This window comes from Sparus aurata, chromosome 13 (assembly GCF_900880675.1).
Source record: "Sparus aurata chromosome 13, fSpaAur1.1, whole genome shotgun sequence".
Lineage (NCBI taxonomy): Eukaryota > Metazoa > Chordata > Actinopteri > Spariformes > Sparidae > Sparus > Sparus aurata.
This window is the reverse complement of record NC_044199.1, coordinates 5,887,175-5,912,518: the sequence shown is the minus strand read 5'-3', so window position 1 is coordinate 5,912,518 and position 25,344 is coordinate 5,887,175. Positions and strand designations below refer to the sequence as shown.

Here is a 25,344-nt window from a genome sequence, read left to right as displayed (position 1 = left end):
CTACTCTTGTGTCTGTCTCTCCGTGAGGTAGCAGGGAGATCATAGTACTACACGGCGGTTTAATAAACACAGGAACACAAGAGAGCGGATTCACAGGCATGGGAAGAGAGAAAACACCATCTGGCGAAAGCTTAGCTCAACAAAGCCCTCAGTGCTCTCAGGACTCCGGTGCGCCACCAAACCCGGATTGCGAGTTCGCTAACGATGATTCAGCCGTTCAACTTACTGGCGAGTTAGACAAACGCGCTCTGCTGGACACTTTCTCCCGACACTGACTTCTTTTATTGATGTTTTGAATGACTTTGTTTGTTTGCAACACCACAAATGCTCTCCTGCACTGCTCAGCAGTCTTTGGACACAGCCCCCATCCCTCCTCTACACATAAAAATGAAGCACAAAGTAAAAAAAAATCAGCTACAGTATATCCAGGGTTGACAAAAAAACAACATTTCAGGCAAAGTTCCCAAAAACAACATTAAGTTTCCCCTGTGAGATTAAAACTTTGGACGTACAGTTCGTGTGCACCATCATTCCTCCGATGATTCTGGACGTTCTTGCATATGTTTGGACAATAAGTTTCCAATCTACTTTATCCACATGTCACTGGCAGCAGGACTCAGATCCTTTACTTGAGTAAAAGTATCAGGACACCTACATTAAAATCCTATTTGCATAAAAGCACTAAAGCATTTTCCTCAAAGTCTTCAGATATCAATACGTTAAAAGAGCTTAATCTGCACAGAAACAGCCTAGTCAGAGATAGTTTACGTCATCAAATGATAAGCGTGCAGTATTTTAGTGGTGTAGTTGGTCGAACTAGGCTGTGGTGAAATAGTAAAAAAATGACATCCCTAAAAGTTTCCCTGACCTCGACAGAAAACGTCACGAGGTAAAAGAAAGGACGTAAAGTAGAATTATGGACGGCACCGGTGCTAATAGAATCGGACTGCACGTCCACTAAAGCTGCCATGAATTGTGGGATGACATTGCTTCCCTTTTCTTTTACAAAGGATGGTCCGGTGTATCCTGTCTACGAGGAGATGAGAAATGACGCACTGAAGCGCCTTTTACTTTTGTATTCAAAGAATTCAACCAGCTCTCATCGTGGCTACCACTTAAATCCTTCCGGGTCATTTCAGTCAATTAGGAACTTTCCCAAGCAACAGAAGACTAAATGACTGCAACCCGTTCGCATTAACAAAATGTCAAATACAGCAGCCTGGTCAGTGGCCCCACACTAAGGGGCCGTCCACACGGACGAAAACAATCTTTTTTTCCTCCGCCTTTCTCGGCATCGTTTCAAGAATATTTGCGTCCATACTGATCCACTGAAAACGACCGAAAATGCTGTAGTTTATATTCCAGGCCTATAGGTGGCGCTTGAAATTCACCAAAAAAGGAGAAGAAGAGACGGAGCATGCGCATGAAGCTTGCGCGCTGTTGACAAATAGACAGTAGACGGAGAAACCGAACACAACAAGAAGAAGACGAAAATGGCTAGCGCAAGTAAACTGGAATCGCTTGTGTGGACCGATAATGAGGCTGAACTGCTGCTGCGACTCACACTCAACTACAAGATGAGTAAGTTGCAAGAAAGGCTCAATATCTTCTGCAGCACAAACACGAGCATGTAGACCGCCATTGTTGTTGTTGTTGTTGTTATGAGACGTCGCGGGGTTCAGAGGTCAAAGGCAAGAGGTCGAGGGGTGGGGCGACGGCATCATCCTTTCAGAAAGTAGGCGGATTCGCCGTCCACACAGACATGGGAGGGCTGCGTTTTCGGATTTTTCCACCCTGAGACCCGTTTTCAAAAAAATGCATTTTCAGGCGCTACGTTTTCAGGATCTGTGTGGACAGTCGGCCAAAACGATGCAATACATGTGCGTCCCTAAGTTTGATTCTGTAGTTAACCCACATCCCCCACCAGGGTTTGCATCCAGAGTCCTTGAGAACCAAAGTATGATCTTTCCCTAAACCTAACCACGTATTTTTTTTTTGTGCCTAAACCTGACCAAAGCCACCACTTCACATTAATAACAGTTGTAAAACGTAAAAATATGTGACCTGTTCGTCAGCCAACATTATTTTGAAAGTCTAACCCGGATATTGCATCTTAGATATTTTTGCAAAACTGACACTAGAGGGGAAGTTAGAGCATCATCACCAGAAGTTTAAGGACAAACTGGGGGCAAGAATGTGTTTGCAGTTCCCAAACCAGGGTTAACTGTAACATCTGAGAAGTTTAAAGGATGTTGGATCTGTGGTATAAAGTAGAATGCAATAAAAACACTCAAGTAATGTAAATAATACATTTACATCAAATACCTATCAATGCATCAAAACCTTCATTCAATACTAAGGTCAACAATAAACTAAACAATCATTAAACCGTCTGAATCAGATCTGATTTTAGTGTTAGTGTTATTTGTGGAATGCCAAATTATCCACAGTTGTGTCACATTCAATCATTATGTGTGTGAATTTCAAATATGCTTGTTGCGTCTTTCCTACACAGAAAAATAACATGTCTGATAAATTGACGAAGTCTGCTCGGTTCAGCCACAGAACAGAGACTGCCGGTACAGAGTACGCACCGCTCAACGCTCAACACGAGATCAGTGGGCGAGTAAATGAGGACGGCGTTGTGCGGTAGAAAGAAGAAAGTCAGCCTGTTCTTAAAACGAACACAAAAATAGAAATGGTTGATCAACTCGGCTCGGCTCGGATTAAAATCACTGTAAACACTCGGAATCAAGGTAAATAAAGGCGAGGAGAAAGAACAAACACCGGTATCAGCACATTTCACAGTGAGTGGATAGGTGAGAGCGCAGCACCAGGTGCAGCAGTGTGTGTAATGTGATTGTCCACAGTTTGCATTTTACTGTGCTCGAGAGTAGCGCAGGGAACGGATTCAAACAGGCGGTCTTTACGAGGAAATGCATTTAAGACAACAACAAAAACCTCAAACGGTCAGACTTAAGAGGTGAACTGAACTGAGAATACGACATCTATTCTTCTGGTAAACAAAATGTCCACACAACCCTCGGGCAAAGTCGAACATTTTAACAAAGCCATTTAATTGCGTGCTTACTGGGGGCTTTGTAAAGGTCCTGAAATCATCATCGGCATGTAGATTATTGCTTCTATCTTCTGTACACTGGTGAAGAAAGTGGTCTGGAGGACGGATCCAAGGGACGCCATCTGCCATTTTACCATTACTGCAGTGGGTGATGATAACAGTAAACCCCTGAGCACTGTGCTTGAAGACGAGATGCTGGAGGACTGGCTGACGCTCGTGTCCCCAGCAACAGTCTTAACGTTGTGATTCATGCAGGCACAAAGCCAGTGGAGGTGCAAATGCAGGTGTAATGCCATTTTCTTCTGGCACAAGTCCATTTTACTATGCTTGTGCCTGCTCGGTGCTTTTTGAGGGAACCTGGATGTGCTGAGGTACACAAGCTGAGCAGAGCAGCTGGGAATGTTTATTCAGATCAGGTGGTGCAGTGTAATGTTGGTGCCATTTTGGCATGAAACTCATCACGTTTCCACCTGCTCTGTCGAGTGAAGGCACACATTTTTAATCTTCCAAACACTGAAACCATCACAGTTATATGTTACTTATTGATTAATGCCAATTTATCCTTTACACAAATGGGTTATTCTTACACGTAATGTTGTTTACAACTACCTGTAGGATGTATAAGGGCATTTTAATTCATTTTAGTATGTTCCTGTAGCCAAAGGTCCCATAATGTAGAAAGTGATATTCAATTTTTTGCAGGTCGGTCAGGTTTCAGCAACATAACAACTACTTAGTCAGGTTTAGGGAACAAAATTACAACTTGGTTAGGTTTAGGGACAAAAACTACCACTTGGTTAAGTTTAGCAAAACCAAAACTACAACTTGGTTAGGTTTAGTGACCAAAAATATCATTTAGTTAGGTTAAGAAACCAAAGCTACTACTTGGTTAGGTTTAGGGACAAAACTACCATTTGGTCATGTTTAGCAAAACCAAAACTACAACTTGGTTAGGTTTAGGGACCAAATTTACTACTTGGTTAGGTTCGGGAACCAAAATTACTACTTGGTTAGGTTTGGGAACCAAAATTACTACTTGGTTAGGTTAAGGAACCAAAACTACAACTTGGTTAGGTTTAGGGACAAAAACTACCATTTGGTTAAGTTTAGCAAAACCAAAACTACTACTTGGTTAGGTTTAGGGATAAAACTACCATTTGGTCATGTTTAGCAAAACCAAAACTACTACTTGGTTAGGTTCAGGAACCAAAATTACTTCTTGGTTAGGTTTGGGAACGAAAATTACTACTTGGTTAGGTTAAGGAACCAAAACTACAACTTGGTTAGGTCTAGGGACAAAACTACCATTTGGTCATGTTTAGCAAAACCTAAACTACCACTTGGTTAGGTTTAGGGACCACAACTACTACTTGGTTAGGTTTAAAATAAGATCAAGCTTTGGGTTAAAATAAGAGAGTGGTAACTACAGCAGCATTAAACTTAGCATAGGGCCACTGACCAGGCTGCTGTATTTGACAGTGGTCAACTAAAGCGCACGCAAAGATGTTGCACAAACACGGTGAGTGGTGCTGTGCTCAAGCCTGTGAGAGCTGACAAATGAGAGTGGACTGGGCTTTTCGGGAGGCGGCCCTAAAGAGACAGGAACTGAAATGGAGTGTTCAGACAAAGGGTACATAGAGGTGCTGCTGCAAACGACAGTATAAGAAAAACACTGTTTTGAACATCAAAGCATGTAAACATATTCTTGTTGATGCACATGTATAAAGCTGGAATTGGAGCTGAGAAGCTGCAGCATTTGGGGGGAAGACAGAGTGATTCGATTGGCCTTTATTGAAAAACGCCCCTATGATACATGCTGATAACTTATTCCCCTGGCAAATAATATATTCATCCGGCTCTGGACCCTTCTCAGAGTGGCACCATGCTGCTCCAAGATTACATTTCTACATTGCCAGGTCCATGTGCGATTGTCACTGAGGGTGAAAAAAACAAACCCAAAAGATTCATCTTCGGTGGACATTTGCATTGTTTGGTCTCCAGCAGCAGTGAGATTGCATTTTTGCCATGTTGATACCTTGTGAACAGTCATAAAAAGGAAAGAAGAAAAACCTTTGCCATCATATCTTCCTTTGTGTCAATTCTGAGTTTTCTGAATACTGATTATTGCATTAATAATTCATCACTTCATTTGATCGACACCTTGTCACTGACGTCTTCTTTTATTCACGGAACAAAACAAGTTTCCAGCTTCTTTGCCTCCATCAAACCGCTTTATTTTAATGACTTGTGTTAAGAAAAGCAGCAATCCATTCCCAGTTTGAACAAACCTCAGGACACGTTCCTACTTTTAGACGTGCCCGAGGGATTTTAGATGGGTCCCTCTGTGCACATTTACTGTTGACTGAATTGTCTAGTTTGTCACAGCGATCTGGGACATTAAGGTGGTGAGCATTTTGAACCTTTTTTTAGCCTTTTTGGGTCAATAAATTTTGTATTTAATGAACCTGTCTGCTTCTAAAGTATTATTATTGTTTGTCCTGAGTCATACTTAGAACTCTGTAGACTATTTACTTTATAAATAAACCCTAAAAGTGTATTTATTGCCGCCAAAAATAAATCACTCATAACTCATCCTGCCAGAGGACAGAAAACTTGCGTTGATCTTGTTTTTTCTCGCTACATGAGAACATCAAAATTTCCCTTCTCGAGGCAAATGATGAAAGCAGCATCCTACTGTTGGCAAGAACAAAAACGTCAATTAAGTCCTCCTGTTTTTTTCTGGTCTAATATTTAATCAAGTGTTTGCTCTAGATTTCTAAATATTGGTGATGCCATTCATCTATTTTCTTCATGTGCTCTTCCTGTTTAGGATAAAGGGGTAAAGCAAACATTTTTACTGTATATCTGTATTTTTTTCTGTGGCTTAATCATCTTGCATTATTAAATATTTCCAAAAATAGAAAAACACTGCAGGGGCAAATCAGAGGGTTCAATTCTATCTATTTCTATCTTAGTCTATTTTAGTCTTTGGACATATTAACACAGCACTATGCAACTTTTGATGATCAACATCCACATCAACCAGTTATTGGCTAATGCTAAATGCTAGTGTAACAGTGTAATCAGTGGAGATTCATCTGTTCTGTCAACAAAGTTTGTTTACATCTACCACCAACAACATAATTATTAATAGTAATTATCAGTGACATGCAGTGAGGGGAAGGTTAAGATATAATTTTAAAAAACTTGCTGTGGTTTATTCATTCATTAAGAGGAGGAAATTCGGACTAAAGCTAATGACTGTTCTATTAATTAGTTTCCTGTATGATTTCAAGATTTCTACGGTCAAAATCGCTAAATTTACGCATTTCCTGACCGAGAGACCGATGAGCCGTGCCTCACCTCTGAAGGCGCTGTGCCACACACACTGACTGACGCAGGCAGTTGGCACGTGCCCATTGCTGTCTCTCTTTTGATTAATGTTTGATGTTTGATTACATAAACTATACATGCTGACGTTCCACAGTCTGTAATATATTCAATAAATGTGTGTGACATATTAAGTCTTTCCGACTGGCCATAAAGGCGCAGTGAAAATGCACAGGGTGAGGCAGAAAGTACCGTGCCGCCCTGATAGGGGGCAGTGTGGAGCTCCATACTCACAACGCACATCACTGCGTGCTCTTCTTCTACGTATGTCAAATCAATTTGCTAACGTGCATGTCTGTCTAGCTATTGAGTGAGACGCGGAATGCAGGGCGGATGTTACGCCGTTCGCTGTGGCGTTCGCTACGCCAATTTAGGTTGGTTATCTGAAGCTAGCTCATAACCTGAATTTTAGCTTGCAACTCAATGCTAAAAATCGGTCAAGAGATGGCTCGTATCTCGAAAATACGTGTTAGTTGGGACACTCGTAGGTCAAGGTACCACCGTATAAGCTTCTATTTTGGGTTCATATACTTGGGTTCATATATTTTTACATCCGACTCCGGTCAGTGCCTCACCAGTCATGAACCTCACCGCACATCACTGGTAATAATCCATAGGCGTCCAGTAAGGATGTAGCTGAAAAACCCCTGAGTGTATCACAGTGAGATTGAGCCTTTTATTGTTTATGAAGAGTTCATTATAGTGCTAACTAGAAGAACTTGAGAGCTCTTCTTTATAAAGTCACACAACCCACATTATTTTAGTCCAAACCAGCAGTAAGCACTTGAAATTAACACCAATCATCTGTTACTGAAACAGTTTTCTTAACCGTAACTTCTTTCTCTGACGGCCTAACATTCTTTTTCCTTTTTATGTTTTTTTCTGTAAGTTGCAACTTGTGTAAAAATAGTTCAGGTTCACCAAGGAGACACATATTGAACTGGAACGTGAAGAAAATGAAACCAAACGACCAAAAATGTACAGCGTATCGATTAGCCGCATAGTGGAGGGAAGAAACTCTGATGCAAACCAACAGACGAGCCATACAGAGTGAGTGAAATCAAAGCACATGGTAAGAGACGTACGAGACACAAAGCGGAGAATGTTCATACCTCAGCCCGTATAAGACCGTGCCGTCAGGGTGCAGACGGATCATACGGTTTTTTACTGTCACACCATGAAGAAAGGACTTCTTGTCATTAAGGAAGTAGGTGTCAGGGAGCCAAAGCTGGTCTGCTACACGGTTGTCCAGAGTCAGGTTCAGCTTCAGCTCACCGTAGGCCAAACGCTTATCTCGCCAGCTCTGCTGGAAATACATTGTGATGGTGTAGTCCTGCGGAGAAGAAAGTCACAGACAAAGAAACCTATTCAGTCGTGCATAAGGTGAAGAGCGACGATGACTATTTAATTCTCGCTTTTTGTGTTGCTCCTGTTATTTCCTGCTAGTAGCGGATGAATGTAGACGTGGTTTTACAAACAGTAGGAATGGTTAATGGAATTAGGGTTATGGGGTTAGGGTAAGTAGACAATCTCTGAGTTATGCATCAACATAGATTTTCAATCAACATTAGATTTAATGTAAGGAACACAAACTCTAACAGACACAAAGATAAATTCCCTCTATGCAGTGCTTTACCATGATGTAATTCAATGAAGGGCAAAAAGAGGAATAAGCAACTTTGATACAGCTAAAACAGCAATAAAATGCATCTGCTAGGACGGCAGAACGACACTATTTTATGCACTCGGATCATGAAAATTCTTCAGCTTTTAATACAATAAGAAAAAAAAACGAAGTGCTCAGCAAAAATAGGACATGGGCAGCAAACCAATAAATACAGCTGTGCTAGTACTCCTGTGTAGTACTGTATCTAACTGGAAAAGCGCTCAAGTGGAGATATACGCTCTGACAGCTAATGCATCATTGGCCCTCTGGTCAAAGTACTGTAGTCTACAGTCAGACTCATGAGACATGTGACACATGGCAGCACATCGGCCCACACAGCTACTTCAAATTGCAGATTTGGGGAAAGGCAGTTTAAATCTGGATTCCCAAAAGCAGACAACCATATTCCGCCATGTGTCTGTCGATAAAAACGCCACGTAGCTGCAAACATCAACTGATTGTATGTGATTTTTAAGGTTTTTTTTTGTTTTGTTTTGTTTAATCGTTGAAAGAAAGAACACGAAAATACACAAACCAGACAAGCTTTTCTTTTCCACTTCACCATATCTGAGTGAGCTGCACTGTGAGTGACGATGTCAAGCTGAGTGCCTTAGCAACAGTGCTAAGAGACACGATGACGTCATCACTCAGACATCGGCCATATTGCCTTCTACACTCCTCTGCCTGCATTCCTGACTGCTCTCACGTCTTTGCCAGGGCAAAAGAACATGTGCCGTCTTGCGGCGCACTGTATGGATTATAGTGAACAATATGTAATATTCCACATTCACAACGAGCAGCATTCGTCGGTGGGAAGCCAGTGAGGGATTGTGTCCTTTTTTTGACACACTGGTATCTCCCTCTTGTTAGCTGGGTGCTTGCCTGGAGATGTGTGGGGAAATGGGGAGATTAGCATGAACCCCTTTGTGTGTTTCACCCTCACTGTGAAGTACCCTGTTGGCAGCAAGACAGCGGCTCCTCAACGAGTAGTTAGCGGCGATAAGGGCCGCACTGTGAGGAGGAACCGGACACATTTTGGCAGGCACCTGAAACAAAAGACACGGGACACGAGAGGTGTGCGACTTACCATGTTTACTTCTGAGATGGAGTCGATGCTTGCTATGTTGATGCTCATTCCTACGATGACTGGAGGACCTGAGGGGAAACAGAGAGAAAGTGCCGTCACTAAATAAGAACACAAAGAAGAACATGCAACTGCTGCACTTTGAACGCACCTTCAGCTGCACCGGGGAAAGTACACTGATGGAGTAATGCTAATGTTAAAGTTCCTTAAAATGCATATTTCAATTTTATATTCATTTTATAACAAAACAGGACATTTTTCTATCTCAGAATACTGGATTCCCCCACACATTTTCCTAATAAAAAGACCAACATCAGACAGATTTACATGATGTATTATTTTTACATTTTAAGGCAAACTACTGCTCAAAATACATCGGCTTCTCTTGCAGAGTGAAGTACGCCAGTAAGCAACAAAACAGCAGACTTAAGTGTGCTTTGCTGCCGCTTACAGAGTGTATGTAAAACAGAATGTATAGATCAGCCGCTCTCAGAAGCTTATGAAACGACACGGAGAAAATGCACTCGTCCATACTAATTTCTAGGCTGGCAGTTCATGTAGAGGAACAGGAAGAGCAAACTGGGCCTCATTTACATGATTACAGTACACGCTGTAGACATGTAAACAGCCATGTGCATCAGCTCGCTTACATGTACAGTCAACACTTAGCCCACTTCAATATTCACACAACTTTAGCTTTACATGGATTATCCATTCTCAGCGCCCGTGTAGCCACAGTCGCTGTAAGGAACGGTAGGTGACTTCAGACATACAGTGGCGTACATGTTATTTATCATCAAACAGAGTCATCGATATACAGCACTGTCCTCACTTTAGGAACATTGTTTGCATTTAATTTATTTTAGATAACTGCACTGAATAATTACCATATACCACATGCTACAGTAGCCCGAACCTTTCCCTTAAAAGATAGGGTTGGAAACTTATTCTAAAAGCATCTTTTGTACTCCAGTGGCAGTGACAGAATGCCGATTGGCCGCTAACTGAGTAGCACAAAGCACACAGTCCCTGAACTGAAGAATAGCGCTGCAGCAACAGCAACATATTAGCTCAGCGGCTAATGTTAGCACAAAGCACACAGTCCCTCAACTGAAGAATAATGCAGCAGCAGCAGCAACATACTAGCTCAGCGGCTAATGTTAGCACAAAGCACACAGCCACAGCAATAAGGACTCACTGGCTGGGCTGGGTTTTCATACTAAGGTAGGCTTGTGATGGTTATTTTGCTTGTGTTTATATATGATTGTAAAATTTAACAGAGCTGTTTATTTTTCATATTTATTAGACTAAAAAGAGAGCAAACTAGCCGCTAACACATTTTGCCTGAAGGGGGGGCTTGCTCTGGTAAGTTTCTACCTCAAGTTCATTAATTTGTAGTCTCACCGAAACAAAATCTGGAATATTAGCATCACAGTACAGCCACACCTCTGTAGTCATACATAGACAGAAACGCTGAAGAAGCTCGACGCAGGGCTGCAGGGAGGACTGGAGTCTAGAGTCTATTTAATGCTGCCTGTTTTCTATTTTTTCTGTGTTCTTAACCTTTCCTAGTAAGCATAAAAATAGAAAACTGTCACCCAACGCTTGAGAAGCTGCTACCCCAGGCATTGGATTTTGGGAGGGAAGAGATTTGTTGACAGTGATTCTCAGCATTTTTGTTTTTTTATTTTGTACAAATTCTTACTCTTTTTATAGATTTATAGTGGTAATGTTATCCCTCAACACCTCAACTACCCCCCCTTCCCGCCTCTTTCGAGCCTTGTCAGCCTCACATTGCGCCAGCGAGAATGATCCGGCCACAAAATATGAATTGCTGACACGAAAAAACAGAAAAACAGCAGAAACAGTCCAGTGATTGGTTCATGTGGCAGTTGCTGAATCAGTACATTCAGATAATGCCCCATGGTATTATAGTAGAAAATGACATTAGCATACAGATCATAAACAACGCAGAAAGCAGATGTACTACAATATGTTCTCTATCACGTGTATCATTATCATACAGTGTTCGCACACCCCTTCTCTCTGTGCCACTCTGTTTGTCCCCTCGCTGCACTAATAAAGAACAGAACTGATGACGCCAATGACGAGGAAACTTACTGAACAGTTTTCAAACCAGCCTGCTCAGGAGTGTCAGGAAGTTCGTTGTCTGTTCTTTGTCGGATTTGTCCTTGCACATCTGTTTGAATCAGTCATGTTCACATGTCCTCTTACGAAGCCTTAAACATACTGTTGAAGTTTAAGTCACATTAAAGTATTCAATAAGCATTTACTTTTCTTTCTTTTTCTTTAATAATGTGATAAAATTAGCATGTTTTATGTCAAGACTCTGGGATTAGATGCAGGCAGTAATGAGCCTGTGTGACTCACAGAGGACCGAGTGATTCAGTTCTACATTCAGCTGATGGATGACCTGTTCACAGATTCACAAAACAGACTTAGATTATTTAAAAAAAACAATCTTGACTTTTGTGCATTGTCTCTCTTTGACTAGAATCCTCTCAAAATATGATGCTTTGAAACCAAAGAGATGGATAACAGATCCTGACAGTTACCGCAGACAGCTGGAGTCACGGGGATGTTTATGGGTTGCCGACTTGCACAGTTCAGAGCCCATAAAGATTTTTTGACAGTGTATTAAAATTGCTAATATAACCCTCATCTGTCCAAATAGCTTCACGACACTGAAATAAAGACTCCGGGGGCATGGAAAGGCTAGACGCCTATACTAATTTTTTATTGGTGGTGGCTAAAAATACAGTTCAATCAAAGCTGTCAGTCTGCACTTTACCCTCTCTAACTATAGTGTTTGTCACTCTAATAACAGCACAGACTCACAGATTGTCTGACGGGCTTCAATTACGTCGAGCATGGAGCTTATTGTACCAATCCATTGTATGAAATAAGAGCGGAATGAGCTCTTCTGACTAAAAATATTAATAAATATTAACTTCCATTAAATTTGATTACCAATAAGCCTGTTGAAATTCTTGTATTGGTGGATAAAAACGTTTATTAATTATGCTTGAGTCACATGCTTTGCTGAAGGAACTGAAAATGATCTGTGATTTTTTGAATATACTGGTGAGACTCTCTATCCACAAGGCTTCTGGGGAGGATAGATAGATAGATAGATAGATAGATAGATAGATAGATAGATAGATAGATAGATAGATAGATAGATAGCTAGACTATACACTTTATACAATAAGATGCTTGTATATAGTGTATAGTTTTGCACATTGTCTATCGTACTAGTGGGGAAACCAATATGGTTGGTACTTCCAGTGCTTGGTGAAGTAACTAGATGAGCCAGAAGTCGCGCCTATATAACGCACAAGGTATCATGGGGGCTAGGAATAAGGTGCTTGATTGACATCTGTGTAGGAAGGCAGAGTCTATGGGCAAGGGACACATTTGTTGTCCGACAGTCATATTGACCAATCAGTGTTGAGCAGGCTTTGGTTGTTTGCAGGTAAGCAGTCCATCTTGGGGAGAGCAATAGAGGTGGAACACATTGACGAAAGGAACCAGGACCCATCTGCTAGCTTTGATTAATTGTATCTAAACTACAGGTCCAATTTTCATGTCTCTGGGTATCAATCAGACTCTAAACAGTGACCACCACATGAAAGGCAAAGTCGCGGCATTGGATTTTGCCTCCAGAGGCTAATTTGTCTAATTTGTCTAATCTGAAGTGTTCTGAGATTGGATTGAATAACAAATTCATTGAACATTGCACATGAGAAAAGTATCCAGACGCTTGAACCAGAACTGCATTAGAGTAAAATGGGGTCCAAACTCCCCCCGTGCAATACAATACTCTCATCGACCAGGAGCTAACGTGAAGCCAAGACCAACATTGAATAAGGCTTAAACAGGTGGTTTCAGTAAAGTTTAATCCTGCCGGGCACGTTTCCAGACTCTGATCCACAAGGACCCAAATCTATTTTCAGTAAATCCTTTTGTGTCTTACTCACGAGTGGTAATGTGTCACTCACCCGAAATCCAATGAATATACATTACCATCCCTGACTACAATTAATTAACACATTTCAATGCATGAATCCACCTGAACTATAAGCAGCCATTGTGGTGCAGCTTGCAAGTATGATTGCATTGGCACACAGGCATGTGCTGAACACCACCTGGGCGTACATCATTGCTAAATGCTTGGGAAACCACGTAGCAGCTGTGTAGCGGGCAATTAATGCGAACGTTAACAAGCCAACGCAGCACCGGTTACTGGTGTTCTCCAGTCGCCTCGGTCAACCAGAGGCTGGTGGAAAACACTGGAACCAGTCTCTGCATTTTAACGGAGCAAACTGTGGTATCAGGAGATTGGATGGAGTAGATGGACAGAGTTGAAGTCTGGTGATACCCGTTCATTTGATTTAGGTGAATGGCCTATTTAGTCAAAGCTTTGGTCAACCTTCAAATTAGAAAGTATCATCATAACTAGACCTTTGCCAAACAAAACTGCTCTATCCTGTACAGTCCTGAGGTATTACAGTCAGGAAACAGTTCTCTGAAGCCTGAATGGAGGCAGTTATGACTGCGTCCAAAGAGTTCCTAACGTAAAACTCTCGGGTGTTTCTGTTTGAGGGGACATTAACCACAGTATGTCCATCAGGTAACAACCCAAACTAAACTCTGATGGAATGAAACCTCTGTTGAGATTTACTCTGATTCATCTAAATGACTTAAAGATCCTTCCTTTGGGCCCCGTCCTGCAGATATTGGTTAATTACCATATTTCTCTTCAAATACTGGTACTAAAATATTAACCAGCAAACCACTTGGCTGTAAAGGGCCCATCTATCCTCTCTCTTACATCCTGTAATCCTATTTCCTCCCCTCCCACCTCTCCTCCCACTACACTAAATGCCCCGAAGCTTTGTCATATCCCCTGACCCAACTCTTTCGACAAAAAAGGGGAGAAAGTAGGACCATTTCCATCGCACTTTGTGAAGGCAACCAGTAACAGTTTTCCCTAGAGATGTCAAAGTACATTCATTCGCTAGATGAAAACAGAGAGCACCAATCTCTCTCTCTCCCACTCCCTCTCTGCATATTTGACCCTGCTTGAGTGGAACAGAAACACTCACTTTGTCACCACAGCGCTCCCAAAATAAAACCGCTACCTGCACTTGCACTTCACAAGTTTTGAGAGTGAACCTTTTTCATCTTTAAATAAGCATTTCTCCATCAATTGTCTACCAACACTGTCTAAGAAATGCTTGATTTTTTTTTCTCTCTCCGATGAATTCTTGGAAATTGTTGTTAAAAATAATACCAATAACTTATGAACAAAGTGCTCCCGACAGTCGTCTTTTAGTCGAGGAGATTGTGTCGTCCATGGCGCCATATTGTCTCCAAACAATGAACGTGTCAAACTGTTCCTGCTCTCTAGTTTTACACTAACGTCCGCCAAAAATCCCAGTAGAAACAGCTTTCCGTGTCTGATGATGTGGCTGAAATAAGATCTGTTTTTGCAGTTTTGCCTTCGTGAACCAACGCCACTTCAGTTATGGCCCTTGGCGTCTCACACAGACACACAATGCACACTTAGCCGATCAATGTGGAAAAAACCTTTTGTGCCAGAGAGCCTTTCTGGGCCTTATGGGTGTAACATGCGGCGCTATTTCTTGGCAAAGGAGCGGCGACAGAAATCTTGTCCTCACTGGGAAGTCGGGGTGTGCAGACCCTCTCGATTCCATCTCTCGACAGATGACACCCAATTTTACTTCTATTATAGCTCTATTTATGCTATAATTAGTTCTACTATTATACAATAAATTACTGACAGCAACTAAAAAGGCTGAATTTGATTAAAGACTGTGATCTCATAGCTGCCACCCTGCTTTCCTCTCAAGACCACCATCCTTTCATTAACAACCAACTGTAGAAATAAAATCAAAGAAAACTATTTAAGTCATTAAAGTGGTGGCTTTTTCTTTGTTTTGTGAATATTACTAATCTAATTGTAACGATCTAATTCGCTACCCAACTGCTGTGTAGGACAGGTACCATTTCTGCAAAAGAAAAGGACTTTTCTTGAATCATTTCTTACATTTAGTCAGGCAAACAGCAGACTCTCCATATGGCATTTTTTTGGACTGTTCTACTGCATTCAGCAAATGTATATGAAAAAAGACTTTACAAGCTTCAGCCATCAACCCAAAAAGATATTCCAACATTCTTCCTAATGGCAGAATTTACTACAGCGCAGCAGCACCGGGGGCTTCTCGAGATGGGCAATCGAGGCAGGAGGTACAACTTATTATCCTCCAGCTTTCACCAGGGCAACAGAGGTCATTATTATGAAATCAAAGTGTGAGAATTAACACTGTGAGCAAATCAATCAAGTCACGAAGAACATTCCTGCAGAGCGGAGCAACAATCTCATTAAAAACGCTGACCACCGCGCTCACACCTCGTTTCCTTGCCAGTGTGATATTGTTAATTGAGTGCCATATAGCTAGTTTAAAGAAGAGATATTCTCCAACTGTCTTGACAATGGCGATACTACGTGTTTTGGAAAATATGCCCGTTTGCTTTTTTGGCCCAGAGGAAGATGAGAAAGGGTAACAATATCTGCCTAGCAACATCTCTGAAGCTCACTAATTAGCGACCGTTTGATCCGTACAAAAAAAAGTGTGAAGAACAACTTGAGGTTTCCCGGTTTCCAGCCTGTGCGCTAAAATAAGCCGGTGTCTCCACATTCACTGTACCAACGTAACAGTGGCATCGATCTTACCAAAACATCCAATTAACAAAACCCTATCAACAATCCATCACTGACTAGTTGGCAGTATTTCTGGCCTTCATGGATATCACTACCGCATCACACATCCTCACGTTTAGAGCATAAATCATGCACTTATGATTGTGATGGCGTTGCACATCCAAATAGTAATCCACTAGTCATAAACCTTATCATGACTAAATAAGGTTAAACTGAATCCTTTATAAACCGTAAGCAAAAAAGCGCTTATCCATATCATGTGTTTGAAAGACCACAACTTTCTGTGAGTCCTTACTGTGTGAGAATAAGTAAATCTGTAAACCTGAAGTCTTTACTTATTTAAATACATTAAATAAAGCAGGTTAAGGAGCATGGGATTAAGGTGTGGGCAGGAAATTATTGGTTTAAGGTGTTCTTGAGGTCTGTGGCAAACATTTGCTCATCATTCTCCACCCGTCTCTCTTCTTTAACCAACATGTAAGGGCCCTAAATAATAAATAACCAGAAAAAAAAGGGAACAATGTTAATGTGGACGAGGTTACCGCTGGTTTGCGTGGTGTGAGGGCGGCTCTGGGTTGTCCAAACTAACGCTGAGCCTTCTGGGGTATCTTGGGCTTAATTCCACTTATCTTTAAGTGACAAAGCCTCCTTAAAAATATGTGCAACTTGAAACTGAACTGGCAACATTTACATTACATTGTTGCTAAACGGTGATGCCTGCCTTCTGATCCCCGCCTTGATGATCCCCATGGTAACCGTTTGCAATTAGTACATCATCCTCGCAACACCTGAGTCGTGTCTCGGTATCGGATGATTGACCCGGATCATGGCTGAGGGAGTTATTAGCGGGGCTGGGAACTTTGCGATGACGACAGCTGCTGCGTCGACTAGATTTCCCTCGACAGTTAAAAAAAAACAAAAAAAAAACAGCCAGTCATGCATCTCACTGTGCTCGTCGTGTATTCCCTGCTTGTTGACAGTTGCCTCTTCTTCTTTTTTTTCTTGTTGAGAATTTGCTTAGCTTTCCTCTCCTTCGCTTATTATGTATGTGCGGTACGCCGTCCCCTCAACTCCGACAATGTGTCGCCGCATTCAGCTTCCAGTCTGACAGTCTTATCTAGCCGCGGGGCAGATGAGCTACAGTGATGTAGTGGGCAGTGAGGCTGCCCCATTTCATGTTTTTTTCCTTGGTAATGGCAGCTCATATCATAACAATATATGGTATATGTCATAAGATTAGGAGATATGTCCCAACTTGAACTGAAGGCAGTGCAGAACGTCTCTTTACGCAGCCAAGTTGCTTCAGTTTCTTCAAGCGTGATGTTGCAACATACAAAAAAAGTTCAGTTTAACAAATCTGTGGTTTTTACTAGTTCACATGTTTTCTGCCAGTTGGGTCGAAATTTGAAAAATGCTTTTGCACAGAATCCCAGATTGGAGTTTGCTGGTCCACGTCACTCTAACGCCAGCCCGACCTGTAGTGCTGTAAAGGTTCGTCACAGTTTTTAATCAATGCGGTTTTCCCTTCGTGTGTCAGAGAGTAACCGGCTGGGTGCTTGCCAAATTAGCAAGAAAAAAAAAAAAAAAAACTGCCTCCATTTTGGACCGTCAATGTCAGCCAAAGCTTTTACCGGAGCTCCTCATGGATAAAATATGTACTGTATGTATAAGCAAAGGCTGATGTTTGTTTTTTATAAATGTATTAAAATGTTTTCAATAAACAATCAAACACAGACGGTTCACGCGCTTGCCACCGGCCCTCGTATATTCCCGTCATTAAATTGTGGCATTTTTAAATGCAGTTTGGCATAGCGTTCTCCGCGAGGTGAAAGTACAGGGCACATTAGGGCCATTTGCTTACTCTGGCGTGTGATCATGCTAATTTTAGACACTAATACAAGATGCTGGTATGTCTGCCATTTGAATAATTGCAGGCTTTATCAGACATCGGGTGAGAGGGGGTCCAGAGATGAGCACGCTTTTGAATAAATCCTTCAGCGGGCCAATGTTATGACAGCATGGACAAAAAAATCATGTGCGCATGTTGTCAAAGGCAGAGACTGAGTCAGACCTCCCCGCTGAATTCGGCAAACCTCAAAAAAGGTATTACATGAGTGGTTTCTCCGACGGTGAGCTTTAACGACGTCTGCTTCGGATTTGCGGTGATCTTCAACCTCACGACTGAAGTCTGAAAACAAAGGAAAGGTGCGCTGCGAGGGCAACAACTGGAAGAAGAAAAAAAAAAAGATGGATTACTTTCTGCACTAATAAAAAGGCTTAACCAGTCTGATATCATAGTGCAACCACAAGAGGGCAACATAATGATATTCCCTCACTATATCCACTGCTTATAAACTGGATATTTTTGAGAAATGGAGCAGCATAAATTACAGACAAACAGGTGCTGAGATTAGGGGCAGAGTTAAGTCTTTTGGCATATCTGGGTTGATTCTGTACCCGTGCCAAGAAGGCAGAGTTTTCAGCAGTCGAGTCGACGTCTCGTTGCACCTCATTCGGCATTAGGACATGATGAAATCTGATTAAAGGAGCTCAAGGAAGAAGCCCGATGTGGTTTTGTATGGTACGCATAGGGAAGAAGGGGGCACCGCTCCCCCCACAGTGTAACCTTCCACGATGCTCACATTTTCATTTAAATATCCAGTGCTCCAACATTCAGAGTACAAACATATCAAACGGGATTAAACATTAAAATCGAGGATGTCGTTGTCATGTTATTCCACGGATCCTGTCAGTTCTGAAAACAAATTTGCTGGACGGCAAAGAAAACACCGCTCTACCTCTTATATAAAAAAAAAAAAAGAGAAAAAAAAAAACTCTGATAATCAACCCATTGCCTAGCAACAGAGGGCTCCATAGCAACTGTGCAGCATTTTCCCTACAGTGTTGCAAGAGGAGTATGATGATGATTTAGCCAGTCAAGTCTGTGTTTGCTTTTTTGTTTTCAATGGCTGCTGCTTTCATGAAGCTCCTTTTTCTCGACGAAAAAATGGACGAACAGAACAATACGTTACAAATTCTTCCCCTGCGTTACACACGGCCGCCTCATCAGCGATGTCCGTTTGGCAGGAAGTGACTAATGCACCGAAAATGCACCGTCGCTTACAAAGCAAAGGGCGTCTTTGACAGGAGCTGACTGTGAGCGAATGCACAAGATCTAAAAATGTGACAATGACACCTTCAAATTCAGTCATGTAACACAGTGCGTGTGGCCTATTGAATTAAAAAATACAGTATTGCACCATTTTTTTTTCACGTTATTCTGTACATTTTCTAAAAGTGACAACCGTGAACGCACATTAACTCTTGGCTGTGATTAAGTTTAGATGTTTAAATTATTCCAGCTGAGCTTCGCATGACAAGCATTCAACAAAACAACCGTCGTCCACAGATCCAGTCCATACATCAAAATTCTCTTGCATTTCTCCGACATAATATTTGCTGAGGAAAAGAGCAAAAATTCCTACATTAAAACCCTTAAAATGGCACCTCTTCCTCCTCCTCTTCCTCCTTCGTCATCAAAAACGAGTATGAATATCAAATATCATAATATTCGTCATTTCACAAGTTCAACTGATGGACACGAGATATCTCCTACTTCAAGTTTCAACATCACAGCCCGCGATTGGCTTCTAAATTATATGTGATGTCACAAATCAGGCTCGTTGTCCCCGCCTCTTAGAATCACAGAAGACATTTACACTTCCGGCAAAAACAGCCTTCGAGTGTCAAACTCTGCACATACATCATCCTGCAGAGCGAAGCTTAAAAAAAACACACACACAACAAGGAAAACACATTATTGCCTGGAGGGAGACTTTAAAGTCCATCCTTGCCATTATCCCTGGGCCGTGTACATGAGCTTTAAGTCAGGTCAAGTTTATTTCTAGAGCACATTTGCAAACAGCAAACTTGACCAAAGATGACTTAATGATGGTTGTGCAATTATAGCAAATATATATATATATATATATGTATATATGTATGTATATATATACACATCATCCTGCACCCATATAACATCTAAAAAAATACATTTTGTTGACGCGTGTTATCTAAAGCTTGTCATATCTACCTCAGTGTAACATATACACACGGATGGAAAGGTGGTTTCCCAGTTTTAGACATTAGTCCACAACGTTGTGAATGCAGATGTCTTTATGAATGGAGCTATTTGGGTCACCACGGGGAGCTCCTGTAGCTGCCTGTGCTGGCCGAAATTCATTCATCCTGCACCCTCAAGACCTTAAATATCCCCCACAAGTTCACAAAATGTGAATATCCGAGCGCGCAGTGTTTAATTCAGCGCTCCAAAAACCATCAGCATCTCGATATGAATCTCACATCTGAAATATAAAACAGTTTAAGCTATAATTTTTAACGTACACCAGCCTTTTTAACCTCGTATTTTTTTTATAACCATGCTTTAAAATTGATGATTGGAGTTGATATGCTTTCTGCAAGGAGCCCTGTAGTATATCCCTGCATGAACTGGGCGAGAGAGTACATCCAGTCACCAGTCTATCACAGAGCTAACACGCACATATAGACTGACAAACACATTCACTCCTACAGGCAATGTAGAGTTTCCAGTTGACCTAACCTGCTTGTCTTTGGACTGTGGGAGGAAAAAAAAAAAAAAAAAACTGGAGCACCCCGGAGGAAAGCCACTCAGACATGGAGTGAACATGTGAGCGCCACACTGAAAGATCACAGCTTCCAACAGATTGGCAGATCCGAACCCAGGACCTTTTTTTTCCCTGTGAGGCTACGGTCTTACTCACCCAGGCAGCATGTGGCCTTGACAAATATTGAAAAACAATTTTAAAATAACATTTCTTAAGGGCTTATATACCACGGGGCCAAGCACAACATGTCTGTGTAATATCGCCATGTGACTATTCGATCAAAATTTCAAAATAAAATGCTTCTCTTCTGCGTGTCAGTAAAAGCTGACGCTGTTGTTTGTTCACAGTATGTAGAACTGCTTGTGTATTTCTCATTTATGGACGTTCATTGTTTTCACAAAGCTAAAAGACAGAAATTAGACAGGGAAGAAAAAATATTCTTTGCTCCAGTTTTAAACGACTGACATACTTTTTGCCTTCCACGCGTGCGCAAGAGGTTTGTGCGTCTAACTTGATGCAATTTAACAGGCAGCTATCGAGGCCACATGATCTAAATTTTGATATTTTAATCACAGAGGAGGGTCTGTCTTCACTTACACAAGACTCAGATTAGCCTCAGAATTCACACCACATTAAGGTTTTGTACGACTGATGGGGCTGAGGAAGGGTGGAGGGGGGGGTTACACAAGGATGCCAAAGAGCAGGCTGACGAAGTGGAAAGTTTATTTTGGGGACGAGTTCGACGGCGGTCAGACTCTGATGAAAAAGGAACAAGGAAACGGTGTACAAGACGTTTCAGCACAACTGTACGAACATCCTCCGGTGTGATTTGCTCCGAGCCACGCCGTTCAAGGTTTTTATTGCCCAACAGGAAACCCACTGACTTGACACCGCAATTCATTCTGCCGTTTTGCTTATTGCCTTCTTTTCTTCAGGCCTAATATATAATTGTGTCACATATTTCCAACTGCGGTCATTTAACCTGGAATTTAAACCTGGAATCAGAGACACTAAAGCCAGAAAACTGCCTTCCTTTAAAAAGTCACTTTTTATTTGTCTTTTTTAGCCAGTTAGATATTAGATTATTGCTCTACCTATTTTTTTTCACAGCTATTGTTCCCCTCCTTGAACACTCATTGATCATAATGTATCTGCTTTCCTCAAGCTCTGCACTGGACTTCTCTGTATAATCAAATTCTAAGGAAACTCACGGATGGTACAGGCCTGATGGATATGATTTGTTCTTAAGATAACATGCATGAAATACAGTGACTGTCCATGTTCAGCCCAGTTGCCAGGAAGAAAAAATTGCATTATACATTTATGCAAAACCACAGATATGTTGGTGTCGTATGTACCATATTGACAGTTCAGCTATACCGTTATGTGTACATGAGCTGACTTTCATATTGGGATATAAAGCTACCAGCAAGACACCACTGTTCAAGACAGCGTTTCCACATTTGTAAGCGTGAAACCACTGAATACTTTAACCAAACGGGGTCAGCCCTATGTTTCTGCATTTCTAGGACATTTCCCTGCAATTTAAGGGTTAGGGTTAGGGGTAAAGGAAAGGGTAGGCTAACCCAAATGTGGAAATGTGGGAACATAGGGCCTAATTTTGGGGAAAAAAAAAAAAAAAATCGTAGAAATGTGGGAACATAGGCACGCTCCCGTTGCAACTTTGGGTTTTTTTAAGTTCAAATTTTTTATTTTATGTCGTGACAATGTTGTGCTTGGTTAGAATGGTTGCACACTTGGTTAGGGTTAGGAAAAGATTGTGCTTTGGCTTAAAAATTTCTGTTTTGGTCACCGCAAACAATTCTTGTCAAAAAATATTTGGTCTTTGTCGCCACAGACACATCTCGAAATTATCCCGTTGTCTAAAAATACCCAGTAGAGTCACACTTACAAATGTTGAAACACCGTGGTCCAGCCTCACAGAAGGACCTTGAAATCCAGTCTTGAACTTTTTCTTTTAATAGTCAGTACCTTGTGTCGTTTTGTTTTTACATGTACTCATGACAGCTCAATCTCAAAGGAACGTTCCTGATCAAATCAAACGTGGCACCATTGCAGCATTCGCCCATCATCTGAGGATATAATCTAACTGTAAAAGCTAGCTCCCAGCACTGAACGCTGAACAGCTATGAATATGAAGTAGGCCGTTACGGCAACTACAGATAAAGAAACAGGCAGGTAAGATTAGCGATAGCTGGTGAATAAAGGGGAAATCATTAGAGCCGCCCTGGCACGAGGAGCGAGACAGGACAGAAAAGAAAATGATGAGGGAGAGCAGGAGAGCAGAGGCAGTACATCACGGGAAGCCGGAGAGACGGAGGATAAGTAAAGGTGGCCTCATCTTATCGTCCTATCCTGTCACAAACCTCGCTCCTGATATATGAAACCTACTTAGATTCCACACTAAAAAAGCTGCACGTGAACAATGCCTCCTTACTTACATACACAAATTTTGTCAGTGAATTATGAAACGCTGTGCACATTACTGGCTGGCTCTCCCGCTCATGAATTACAATCCCATGAGGAGCATTATTAAAGTAGGTCCGAAGGGATAACAAGTGAATTACAGTGGAAGGGTTAGCTTCATTTAGTCCAGTAGATTTTAGCGTAATCAGGAACTCATAAAGTGAAATATCGTTAAAGTAAATGTTTAGTGTAAAGTCCAAACATGGAGGTAAATCAAAAACTCGTGCCCAGACTTGTACATTTAGGTAAAACAGCACGATTTAACCCATAATGTCTTTGCTGGAGACGGCAAAATTATTTAATAGAAGCAAATTAATCAGACATCACATGAAAATATCTCAAACTGATGATTTGTGTGGTCAAAAGGGATGCAGAGCTGGACTCGACGGTACAGCATCAGTCCGATTGCTAAGACAAAACCACTGATATGCTCACATTTGAAGGTGTTAGAGGCTACGTACCATATTGTTCAAGACTGTGTTTAAAGATCTGTAAGTGCAAAACTACTGGATCGTCTTATGTAGACCTTGGGACAATTTCCAGCCACATTTGCGATGACAAAAAACAGATATTTTTGACATGAAGTCGGGCGAATCTCCGGACGAGTTTGTGGCTAAGAAAACAAGCATTTGAATCCCAAATATGGTCTTTTCCTAACCCTAACCAAATGTTTGTTTTTTTTTGCTTAAACCTAACCAGAGCATGGGCACAACGCTGCCACAAGACACAAGTCGTAAACTCAACCTACTGACACGTAAACCTGCAACATATCACAGAATCGTAACCAGGCAACATTTATTTTGGTGATTAAGATGGTAGTTTGCAAGCAAAGGATGACACACAAGATGAGGTGTGAGTCATGATTCTGGTCAAAGAAAATCTCCAAAGAAGAGAAATAAAGACTTGTGAAGGTTAACTCATGATCAGGAGTGAAGCAGAAAGGCACTTGAGGACAGAGTGTGCCTACTGCAAGGATTTATCCTGAAGCCATGAGGAAACTTATTGGCCAAAGAAGTATATAATTCATTTAATAGTCCTTTTATGGTCCAACTTATAATTTATTTACTTATCGGCCTAATTTATTCAGCAAGCAGCACATTGACAGATTTAATCAATGCCATTAGTTCCATGTCGCTTTATACATTTGAGGTGAACATTTTGGGACAGGTCAAGACTTTGAGCGATTTGCCATGTTTTTTTTCTGAAACAACAGAAGTCTTTGTGTCTTCAACTTGATGTCATGTTTCAAGGTTCATCTCCTGCACGTGCAGCAAATCCAAGTTACATCAGTGGTGTGCCGTGCGTCAGTAGGTCCTGCCGAAGCTGCGTGCATGATTATATTAACTCGTGGTAATTACGTGCAAGATCCTCCTCAACGATCGGGGCTAATGTGTCCCAAGAGGGCTGGATTAATGAATTAATTCTTTATTAATACATTAATTTGTGACCATTACACTAACTCGGGTGTGCATGCAAGGGAATAAGGGATTGTGTTGTTAGCTGGCTTTTTTACTCTTTTGTTCAAGCTTTTACTGCAAATTAAAAGGACTGAAGAATGTTTTAGGAATGAAGCCGAATCAGACGTTATCTTGAGAAACAATCGGGCGTCAAAAAACATACCGCACGGAGAGTGATATATATGAGAGTTCTTAGGAAGTCGTGTGTGGAAACGTGCTTGATGCTCTTCGCTTCTCCCGCACTGCCATCTAGAGTGTCGAGTTCATTTGTTTGCACATGAAATGACGACGACACGCCAAAGGAAGAGAGGAAGTCACATTGTGCAGGTGAGAATTTGAAAAAACCACATCTCACCTGAAAGACAAACAAAGAAAAAAAAACAAAAAAGTGACAAACAGGAGTCAACGGAGCCGGATAACAGACTCTAAATGGCAGACTCAGAAACAAGTCACGGAAACAAGTCTATTAAAAGAATAAATGTAAAGTTGGAAAAAACAAAATAAACTCAGGTGGACCAAATAAAAATCTGGAAATCAAAAAAGGAAAAATGACAGCTTGTTCGAAGACTCGATGGATGAATAAAGGAAATGGATACGATGTTTTAGTTGATACAGTACGTACGTCTACATTTGAACTATAGAGGCATGTGACCTCAGATCTATTCCAGATGGAGTCATCTGCTTTTAATGGAGACTAGACAATATGAATTATAAACTAAATGAGCACTTTGCAGGTAGTAAATGAAGATCGTCCAGTCGATGTCTC

At 41.4% G+C, this 25,344-nt stretch overlaps 1 protein-coding gene across 2 annotated transcripts in view; it reads right to left on the bottom strand.

Moving 5' to 3' along the window:
* gabrb4 (gamma-aminobutyric acid type A receptor subunit beta4) overlaps positions 1–25,344 on the bottom strand; it is a 54,277-nt gene that overhangs the window by 12,186 nt on the left and 16,747 nt on the right. For both annotated transcript variants that reach the window (XM_030438052.1, XM_030438053.1), the window contains exons 3-4: positions 9,223–9,290; positions 7,582–7,802 (exon numbers count right to left, since the gene is read on the bottom strand). In XM_030438052.1, coding sequence (XP_030293912.1) covers positions 7,582–7,802; positions 9,223–9,290 — 289 coding nt within the window. The remainder of the gene's footprint in view (positions 1–7,581; positions 7,803–9,222; positions 9,291–25,344) is intronic.